Genomic DNA, 11,135 nt, shown 5'->3' with positions numbered 1-11,135 from the left:
GCCACAAAATATTAATTTATAAGCTAAATACTGTTTAAATTCCTGGGATCAAAAAAAAAAAAAAAAAAAAAAGAAGTTATTTGCAAATTTACCGTCTGCCTTTTTGGAGTTCTCAGCATGCTGTGAACAGGCAATTACATAGAAGCTATACATAAAAATAGAGATTTAAAAAGAGGTGCTTTATGAGGCATGAAAACAAATATCTGTTAACTCCCATCTCCTTTACAAACCCTAAACTTTATCTCAAGTCACTGATATTGTGCAAAAGAAGTCGGTATATATTTTTCGTGAAACATTTATGAGATGATTTATCTATTATATGTAAGAATTTATTTTTATCATATTGAGAAAACTTGCTGGGAGCAAAGAAAGAAGGACAATTTAAGAATAATCATTTAAAGTCTACACAGAGTGAGAAATGATGTTCATGCAGATGTTATCTATTGCTAGATTAATGCACAACCACATTAATCTGAAAGATCTACATTTTTTTGCTTCGTTTTGTTTTTGAGTCTGCCTAAACAGAAAAAAATATGTCCATTGAAGATAAGTTTTGGAGTCTTTGATGTCATCCTGTTTATTTTATCACAAAAAAATAGATTGGTGGGTGTTTGATATGCCATTTTTCTGGTAATGTGCTGTCAACTGGTTCTTTTAAAATCTACTTCCATAGGTTTCCCTGGCCCTACTTTATGTGCGAGATTACAGGTCATCATGCTTATTGACTTGACATTTTTTGTTTTGTTTTGGCCTCTGAGTTACATTTAGCTCCAGTATTAAGAGTCTGATTATTCTGGTTCTGTTTGAATGTGGTCGTGGCCCCTGACAAACAGCACCGAGCCTGGAGAGACCGCGTCCCTGCGGGTACACTGCCACCTGATCAGTGACATCACCATGGAAGCATCAAATTAGTCTCAAAGTAGAACAAGAAATAATATGAGAGAAAGTTTAAAGTTATCCAAATTAATAGCAACTTCCTCTATTGTATGTCGTTTGTTTTTGGAAGTTTGTAAAAAAATAAAATGTTCAATAAAATGTTCCTCAATCACTTTTGCCTCAGGAAAGCACACTACTAAATGCAGCATCGCAGCTGAGATGTTCAATAGACGATAGAAAATAGCGGTTGAATTCATGCAGGCGTAATAAATCAGATTTTTTTTAAAACACTTTATGACACACAGGTGTGATCTTCAGCACTATTTGAATGACACAGCCATGAAGACATAAATAACGAGATCTGTGTCAAAATGTGTAAAAAATGTCATTTTTTGCTCCTGTGTGAATACAGCCACTGAAGGTGACTTAAATATGCATAGCAGCAAGGGCTTTTGTACTACAATACTGGTCACTGAAGAAAGCCATCCTGTTACTGCCCTCTAGCCAGTCGTGGTCTCTGTCTATACTCTGCATGGTGTCTGTCTAAATCCTGGAGCGCAAGTTCAGACCACAGCAATCACCAGTGAGCAAAATCACCAAGCCACAGCCTGGTTTTTCAGAGGTGTTTGAAGCACAAATGTAGACAATAATAAAAGATAAAACTTATGAGTTGTGTTCCAAATCAAAATGTTGACTAATTTAAACAGAGATCTGCTCGGGAATAGCTTCTTTAAGTCCCCCCCCACCCCGAAAAAAGAAAAACTAGTTATTTTAATTTAAAAATGTACACTTCTAAATATAAGGAGTTAAAATTCATTTTTTAAATTCTGCTTTGGAACAAAACTCTTGTTTTAAAATTTGCAATAGAACACAAAGGGACATGTAGCCAAGAGAGGTTGCTTCCATCGGATCTGTGTTAAAAAAAAAGAAAAAAGAAAAAAAGAAGGAATCTCAAAGACTTGACTCGTTTTTGAATCCGACATCAAGAGTCTCAGCAATAAGGCTGCATTTACACACAGTCAGAGAATCATTTTTTTTCACCCTTTGTGGCACTGATTTGTTATCAGAATTTGGTGTTTTTCTGACTGTGCAGCCATGAAACGGAAAACTTTTAGCACCACAAAGAGCTGGAAAAGAGCTGACGGTATTTAAATGCAGCTTAGAATGCTTTTGGGAAACCCGGACTGTGTGTGTTTGTGTGTTCTTAACCAAAAAGGTAGCATCCAGTGCTTGTACAGTACGTAGTGTAGTAACTGTCACCACTGCTCTTGCTGTCAGTCGTGCAGACAGTCGACGTGTATAGCAGGACCGGAGAACGATTTTAAAACACACACAAATATATAAATATAAATATATATAAAAAGTAAATGTTTCATGGGTGGGAGTTAAAAAAAAAAAAAAAAGAAACAGAAAAGTCCATCTTTCACTGTAAAACCATCAGGGAGCGTTTATTCATCTTTCACCTGTAATGAATCATCAAATAAAATTACAAGTGCATGACCTGGACACCTTCCCTGCCCAAAGTTACTACCCCCCGACCCCACCCATCCTCTGAGCTTTTGAACCTCTTCGACTTCCCACCTCACGGGCTGCCATCTTTTTCCAGTGTAAATACCAGACGAGAACCAGAGTCCGCTTTGAATAAATATGTAAATGCCATGAAGGACATGTTCTGTGCAACATGTAAATCACACACGTGCACACAGAGGCATGAGAGAGGCCTTTGCACACCACACAGCGACACGTGCTGGAGCGTATGCAAGCCTGAACCTCCCTGCCCAAACTTGTACTTTGTGTGTGTAAAAACAACAAAAACCTACAAGAGCAGTTGTTAATTTGAATAAACGACAAAAATCGCATCGTGTACGTATGTGGCTGGCTCGTGCAGACTGTTTAAAACTCATTAAAAAGTTGTATTCGGATATAAGAAAAAAATATTAAAAACATATTGGTCTGTGTAGAGTTTCTATTCATGTTGTGTTCGTAAAATGAGATGACATCAAAAACATAAAAAAAAAGGGAAAAATATTCTGGCTTCCATGTAATTTTTCGAGGTGGAAAGATCATTTTTTGGGGAGATGGAGATGAAGAGGGTGAGATGGAGAATTTGACAATGGAGATGTGTAAAAAAAAAAAAATGTAATTACCCAACTGAATAAAGAAAAGAGGGTGAAAATAAAATACAGAAAAGGGTCAAGAGCCTAAAAATGATTACAAGGTGTTCCATTCACTGTTGTAAGTGCAATGAGCTAAACTTCCTGTTTCCCCATTGTAAAACCTTGTGTATGTTTCCGTGTATTCCTCCTGTAAATGGGTGTAGTAGACCTGGTGCATCATGCCATGTAATGTGATGAATGACAAATTATGACCTTACAATACATTTCAATCAGGAAAAATAAATAAAAGACAAATACATAAAAACAACAAACTGTCTTGATTTTGTCCTGATTTTTTCAATTATTTTTTTTTATGTCAGCAACATATCTTTTTTCACAGGGACTATTTGTTTAGTATAAAGCTCAAATGAAAACTACCAAGTTTTAGATGCAACTGTGGTCTTTTTAAAATTTTGCCCAACTTTTTGTCCCAATTTGGAATAAACAGCTGCATATGAACTGTTGTTAGCCTGTGCAGAGTCCAAACATCCCACACTGACAAGGCACATGTGTAAAACATACTCAGAAGTTTGAAAAGTACAAATTTACACAGAACTGTACTTATTGCATCAGTTCTTCTTCTACATTTCTTCTACTTTTTCTTTTTTTTTATTGCTGTCACATGAAAGCAGTCAGTAAATGACTGCAGGATAATAAGAACCAGATATTTTCAGTACTGTGGTTTGACTCAGTATATACAGCTGTGCTGTAATGTTCCTTGGTACTCGTTTTATTCAAAGAAGAAGCAGACACTGTCATAAACTGAAATTAGGATTTTATTAGTAGACATTTCCCCCCTCATTAATCTACCAAGATGTCCACAGATTGGATATGACCCCTTACACTCCCCCACCTCAAAATAAAACATCTGGTACAATGTTCTCACCAAAAACGGTTTAAATACTATAAAAATAAATCAGTTGCACAAAATAATATGCCATTTTGCTTGTGATTATTTCTGTGCAGCACTTGTACTCATACAGAACATCGACAACCCCGTGACACAGCCCAAGAGAAGGAGAGTCAAACTCAACAAAAGACATTTTTATAAGAAAGAAACGACACTCAAAGCAACACAGATCTAGTTCAATGGCGTAACGTTAGTCTGGTGGAGTCTGAATCAGCACTGGTGAATGACACCGCTCCATGTTTACTCGCTGCGTGGACCATTCAATAGCTGAAATTACATCATGGTCAAAAACTTGTTTTCAACTATAGGTTTGTTCATTTGTAGCATTTGACCTGTGTAAACTTCAACTCAAGTAGTGTTTCAATTATTAATGACAAATCTACCTACACGCTGCACCGGCTAGTAATCTGACAGAAGCAACAGCCACGGTACAATGTACAAGCTGGTGAATGATGCTCACTTCAAGCCCCGATTAGACGCTCTGTTCCTCTAAGAAACAGATCCATGTTTAAGTGAAAGAACTCAAGAGCTGTTTGAATTAGCTACATAAGCAAAAGAAGAAAAAAAAATGACAAAAGAAGTATTTCATAAAACCTCAAACATCATAAATAATACACATAAATTAAAAGACACAAAACAAACACGGGAACGAAAAAAAGAAGGCATTAAGCATGACATGGAAATAAATTTAAAAAAACACACAAATGAAAAGTTAAGTTGGTCCAAGATGTGTAGTCCCCAAAAGTTCTAATTATTTCCAATTATTTGGAATATATTAAGAAACTAAGAAGGCAAAATCATTAGCTGGAGATACATCTGACTACAGATGAGAGGCTAAAGGTGTGTGTGTGTGTGTGTGTGTGTGTGTGTGTGTGTGTGTGTGTGTGTGTGTGTGTGTTGGGGGTGAGGGGAGGATGTAAAGCTGCTGTACAATAACATATCAGACATGTATTGTTCATGTTGAGGTGCAAAAGTTGCATAGAATTTGTGAAATACGTCGCAGCTCCTAAATGCACTGATGAAAACGTGACTTTTAAACTGCAGGAAACACAATGCAGGAAAATGTGGGGAAACGTATTAAAAATAATGTTTCTAGGACTAACTAGGGCAGCTCGATAGATGTTTCTCCTGTTATTGAAAGGAGAACAACTGAGAGGCTCTTTTTCTTTGTTTTTTACTCCACAAAAGCTCTTCAAACTAGTCGTTTTCTCACAGTCACATCCTCATCAGTGCACACAGGTCTGCAGGTCGGGTGAAGGATTTGTGTATTATAGTAACAAGGTCATGATACATTTATTTAATTTAAATTCTGATGCGAAACAAACCATGGTTTTATACAAACGAGCCACGCAACCTCCGATTTGTATCTGCTTCAAATAGAGCAAAGCAACAGGTAAAGGGATTATTTATCACTGTGCGCAGGATGTTGACGACTCACCGAGTTCAGAGTTTCTGTACAAATACTTAATATCCAGTGTGCTCAGCTGTTTCGCTCTCCTGTCCGCCGCAGAGCTGTGGACAGTCCCTCTCAGGAGTGTCTTTACTTTCTTTCTGTGTACTAACATTCATTCGAGTACTCCTTATTTTATTTTTTTTTAATAAAATTTAGTTTTGGGGTGAAACTCACTGTTAATATGTGGCAGGTCACCTTTTTTTCTACAATCAGTGTCAGAAGAAAAACAACGGATGGCTTACGAGACAACAGGGCCCTGGACTCAGACATGTTAAAGGCCCCACATCTCTGTGTGAGAGCAAGACACCCAGACCAGAAGAGACACTAAAAAACTGATGTTTTGTCTCTTTTCCACCAAATAAGCTCTGTTTCTTGAACTGGTTCCATTTAGGATTCTTGTGGCGATGCACAGTGGAAGTGAACAGTATCAGCAAAATGGCGAATCGCACTGATTACCTGCAAGCTTTTGTTCTTTCATCACAGATATCAATAGCTGTCCAAGCTTTTTATTTTGGTAAAAATATCAGTCCACTGCACACTGATTTCTCCACTGTTGCCTTTTCCATCCTCTCCTTTCAATTTGTAAATATAAAACGCACACTGATGTCGTCACGGTTCGCACTTCAGGTTAAGAAAAGCTGAGAGCCAACTTTTGGAAATGGTTCCATGTTTGATGGAAAAGAGTTCTTGAGTCTTTTGTGTCACTTTATAGTCATTTTATGTTTCTTTACATGACATTTTGTAGGTGACTTCTGCGCCTGTTCAGTAATCTATCCGTTCTTTAACATCCAGCCCAGCCGGACAGCATCATATCTAGCGTTGCACGTTGCCTTATATTACACTGACATGACTGTTTGCTTTTGTAATCCTGCTATAATGTGAGAGATTCATATGAATGTAAATCCTAAGGGTTCACATGGTCAAACTCCCATCATTCACACAGCTAATCCACCTTCTCCATGTAGTTAACATGGCCAGCAGGATGGTTTTGTAAGAAGTTATTACTACTTAAATCTGATTATTATATTAAAGCTCACACACCTGCTGAGGTGTCCTTGACCCCGACCTCTGACCTGCCTGTGGAGGGGAAACAACTGTTCCTTAAATTTGCTTTGAGCATGAGAGCTTTTCTGCATTTTCTCGCAAAGATTTAAAAACAGGAGGCTGAAACATCAGGTATTCTGTAATTGACTGTTTTTAATATCAGTAACTCTCAGCTATGACTTAAGTAAAGTCAGCCAGTTATCAAGCTGCATAAATGATCCCACTCAAGCTGCACATCCCACCCTTCTGTCGAGGAAACGTCGGCTTTCCGCCAGTTGTCTTGACGTTGTTTTAATACATAAACTCAAGCAGAAGGTTGATGGGAGGGTAACGGAGGATACTAAATGTTTTAGTGGACGATAATGAGCTCAGGCTTGCATTCAATTCATCTTGACCAATTCAACAAACATTATTTCTTTCTAATTTTGTTCCTCAAAGAGCACAATGTCAACTGTTATTATTTATATTTAGTATTCAAAAAAAAGAAAAAAAAGAAAAAGCATCCTCAAGGTTCATCTTCAGTCAAAGGAGCATTCACATCCCTGATTCCCCTGTTGACTGACTGTCCAGATCCATACATCCATCCATGTGATCATTATGTTTTACTTCATGTTTTTTTTCTACTCACACTCCTTAATGTAATATGTGACGGTTTTAAATGTTGCCGTCCTGCCTTGTGGGTGGTTTTTCAAAGGAGAAAGTTTGATTGTAAAGAACATTCAGGTTTGATCTGTGAGTTTGTGGGTTTGTTTAACCGCCATTTCACACGTACCAGCTCTCTGCCGCTGCAATTTATCAGGGATAAAATGGTTCTTGTGCTCTAAACGATGCCGGGGCAGAGAGATGGGAAACGCCTGCTGGTTGCAGTGTGATGTGATCACACAAGATGACGAGAAGGAGACTGAAGTGGAGATAAAAAGACCTGACGACTCGGCGGATGTCGAGCAGGTCGCAGCTGCTTGTCAATCTGTCGGTCCGTTTAAAGGTGATGGTGATGAAGGCAGTGCGATGAAGGTGGTGTGCGGATTCTAGCATTTCTCTCCATTTCCTGACAGGCAGGTCATAGCAGGTTATAGAGGAGGAAGAGGAGGAAAATGAAGGCCAGCAGGCTATCAGTAGATATCAGGCAGGTCTTTGTAGTTCCTATTGAAGTAGCCGCCGGTGTACAGCCAGCCCATGGAGTTGGTGTACGGGTTAGTGCCCATCTGGAACCACCTGAGAGACACAAACACAGACGAACAGCTGCAGAGTTTACCCGCTGATGCATCATGACATGAGCACTACAACAGAAAGCAACGTCTTCAGTTACTGTTTCTTTGACGTTTCTGTTTGACCCGGTCCACACGCGTTATTCTGATTGCTGTTCCTGCTGTTCGCTCTGAAGGTGTTTTCTTCATCTTTTGTGACCTAAGAGTTCTGCCTCGTGCTCTCTCTGACATTGTTAACACTGACACCTACTTTGACACGAGAAAAAGACAGGAAACTTAATAACTTGCCCTAAGCAACTTTCAGAGTGAACTTAAAGGGCCAGGTCCTGACGTCTAAGTGACACATGAATCTCTTTAACGATTCCAATAAAAGAAACTCCACTCATTACGTCCGTCACAACAGCACTTGAGTTAAAAACAAAAGAGTTCCAAACTAAATTCCTTTTGAAATGGAAGCTCTAAGAATAATCATCAAGTATTACAGATTTTTGTATTTACAACCTCGCTCTCCTTAAAGTTTCCTTCCAAAATCTTCAAAAAAACACTATCTTTCTCATCACACTGACAAAGGTCTTGACAGATGATGGAGATGTTGACATGCTTAAAACTGGGCATCTTTTGCCGACACCTAATTTCTCAATCATCAGTTTGATCCAATATGAAACTACGAAGGAGTGTGCTGTGAAAGCTCGCAACAATATGGTTTTGTTTGCACCATCTGGATGTTCAGTTCAACGCTGGTTAGTTAGTATGTGTGTGTTTCCCACCTTGTAGACCACTCCTCCTCACTCCTGGCTCTCTCCTTGCGGGCAGCTCGCTGTTTCTCCTCCAGTCTCTCCTTCTCCTTACTGGCCTCGTCTGCAAAAGAAAGAAAGGTCGACAAGATGACGTAATACAGTGACACCCTGCAGGGGGCAGCATTGTCCCATATTTTTTCTTTGTATCACATGAGAAGTCATTTAAGACTTTCAGATACTCAGCAGAAGAAAAGTAGCATCACAGAAAAGTGTTTTTTTTCACATACAGAGAGAAAAATACATATCATCAGGTTTCTGCCACACAAGCCGCTGTATGTTCAGTTAAACAAAACTCCATTAAACACTGATTAGGGCCGTTTAAATGTAATTACCCATGTTGCCATTCTCCATGGCTCTGATGTCAGGCCTGAAGCGACAGTCTGTGGGGGCCAAGATGGCCTCCATGCCGGGCTCCAGCTCATTGAGCGACATTGCAAAGTTGGTGAAGTTGTACATCTGCAGAAGGAAGAGAGGGAATTAAGGTATAAAGAAAGTGTGTGTAAGTGTGTTGATAAATGCAGTCTAAAGACTTAGATGCTGGCGAAGGACTGAAATAAAAATCCTGAAGCTGAGACAAGACCGAGCAAAAATGTGGTTGAGATAAATCAGAGACCTTTAAAAATTAGTCTTGAGACCGAGACCAATCTCAAGTACAACAGCACTGATTGTGTTTTTTATCTTCATACCGCAGCAGAGTGTTCCGGTCTGGAGTCTATCCTCCACAGCAAAGTGCTTCCTGGTACAACAGAAACCGTCTCCTGGACTTCAGGCATATCATCTGCATCATCGTTCTCGGCTCCCTGCTGCTCCTCCTAAAAATAAAAATTCACTTCATTTTAACTGCTGTTGTTCTGAAAAGACTCTATGTTGAAGTTTAGGGGTAATGACACCTTACATCACATGAGAAGTGACTTTATTCGAACTATATCTACAGGATGCGTCTATCATGCCTCAGTAGTCTTTTTAAACCTGCCAGAAAGGCTACACACATGTTGCAGCTATTAATGTTTCACTACAAATCACCACTAAAGCTGAATAGCTAAAGACTTCAGCATCAGCCAACACAAGCCTGTTGGTTTACCTGAAACAGACCACACACAATGCTGTGCACACCGACAGGAAATCAAGAGGAAAAAGAAAACAAATAAATGGAACACCAAAAGCACAACAATTAAAAAAAAAAGCAATTTAAGTATATTCAGAATACGGGTGAAATAAATGCAGTAAAATACTGCCTCTAAGATTTTTAGATTTGCATTAAAAACTTCAGTTTGCTTGAAAAACAGCAGACACAAAAGAGCAAAGCGTAAAATGTTGAGAAGAAATACGAGCAGCAGTTTCAGATGAAAGAAAAGTCAGGTGTGAATTCACAGATTTTCACACTTGCTCTCACATGTTTGTGCTTCTTGATGTCTCCTCTTTTTTCCGACTTCTTGTGAGCCTCGTAGGCCTGAGGGTCGACGCTCCACATGCACTCAGTCCACTTCCCATAGATGACACAGTGCTTCTTTTTACTAGAGAGAGGAAGACAGAACGTAGAGGGGAGGAGAGGAAGCAGAGGAATAATGGGAGGAAGAGGGTCAGGAGAAAACAAAAGTAAAGAAGAAGCAGTATGGGGAATAAGGAAATTATATAAAAAGGACAAGAGGTCAACCAAGAAAAAGAATAGATGTGAGGAAAGAGCAAGGAAAACAAAAGGAATAAAGGAAAGAGAGGGAGAAGAAGAAGAGGTGCACAGAAAAGATGAGGAAAAATCAGAGACTTTCTAAATGTTGCAAACTAGAAAATAGAATATGCATACAGAAGGTGACACAGCAAGATACTGAAAGAGTAAACTCTTACTTCTTATCCTGGATGTATCCCTCCACTTTATGCAGCTCTTTCTCAAACAACCCACATGCCTTAAAATTCAACACGCACTTATCTCCAGTGCTGCAGGAGAAAAGAGGAGGGAAGAAGAATCAGTCAACATCTCTCTCCAAGCTTTGTTTTTTTTTTTTTTTTTTTTTTTCAGAACTATGCTGAACTGAGTGGTAAAAGTGACCTTGAATCTTAAATTATGGACAAACTTTTATTGTTTTTTTTAATAAAGATGCAATGAAATCTCAAATGGATGTTTCTGGTCTTCAGGAGGAAAGAGTACTTTTACTAATTGCGATTCCGCGTATCCTGAGTATAATTTAATTTAAACCCTTCTAAGTGGTGTGGTGTTCTGACACCAGACAAACCTGACCTCAAAATGATTGCAGAAAATGTCAATCAAGTTTGCCCCGTTTTCCATGCACGAGGCATTTATCCAAACAGCACAACAGTGAAGCTCAGAGAGCGAGAGAAAACTGCAACACTGTGATTTGACTGCTTCGCAGCTCCTGGTGTGAATCTGTGCGACTGTGTGAATACGACAGAGCGTGACAGAAATAATGATAATACAAGACTTGCAGAGCTTCCCTGGATAAATAAACTTCATTCATCCGGGGAAGCTGGAAGGTAGCCGGAAGGTAGGAAGGTTTAAAAAGTGGTCAATGTATTGTTTGCCTGAGAAGTCACACAGAGAGTCAACAAGCTGCGGTCTTAAGTATCAGAGTAAACACTGTGACTGGGAGCAAATGAAGGCGCCAGGCAGGAATGCTGAACAGTGGACAGTTTGTCCAACAAAACGACCAATTTACAGACGTGACCTTGGGCTTTAGA

General features: G+C 39.1%; 1 protein-coding gene across 3 annotated transcripts in view; it reads right to left on the bottom strand.

The window, feature by feature from the left end:
- Positions 1-3,790: 3,790 nt before the first annotated feature.
- LOC121946821 (oxysterol-binding protein-related protein 2-like) overlaps positions 3,791-11,135 on the bottom strand; it is a 30,519-nt gene continuing 23,174 nt past the window's right edge. For all 3 annotated transcript variants that reach the window (XM_042491588.1, XM_042491587.1, XM_042491589.1), the window contains 6 exons: positions 10,287-10,376; positions 9,838-9,958; positions 9,131-9,256; positions 8,777-8,900; positions 8,415-8,505; positions 3,791-7,654 (listed from right to left, as the gene is read on the bottom strand). In XM_042491588.1, the coding sequence (XP_042347522.1) occupies positions 7,552-7,654; positions 8,415-8,505; positions 8,777-8,900; positions 9,131-9,256; positions 9,838-9,958; positions 10,287-10,376 (655 nt within the window). In that variant the 3' untranslated portion in view covers positions 3,791-7,551. The remainder of the gene's footprint in view (positions 7,655-8,414; positions 8,506-8,776; positions 8,901-9,130; positions 9,257-9,837; positions 9,959-10,286; positions 10,377-11,135) is intronic.

This window comes from Plectropomus leopardus, chromosome 8, assembly GCF_008729295.1.
Source record: "Plectropomus leopardus isolate mb chromosome 8, YSFRI_Pleo_2.0, whole genome shotgun sequence".
In the NCBI taxonomy this organism is placed as follows: domain Eukaryota; kingdom Metazoa; phylum Chordata; class Actinopteri; order Perciformes; family Serranidae; genus Plectropomus; species Plectropomus leopardus.
The sequence above is the reverse complement of the archived record's forward strand: the minus strand, read 5'-3'. Positions and strand labels throughout refer to the sequence as shown.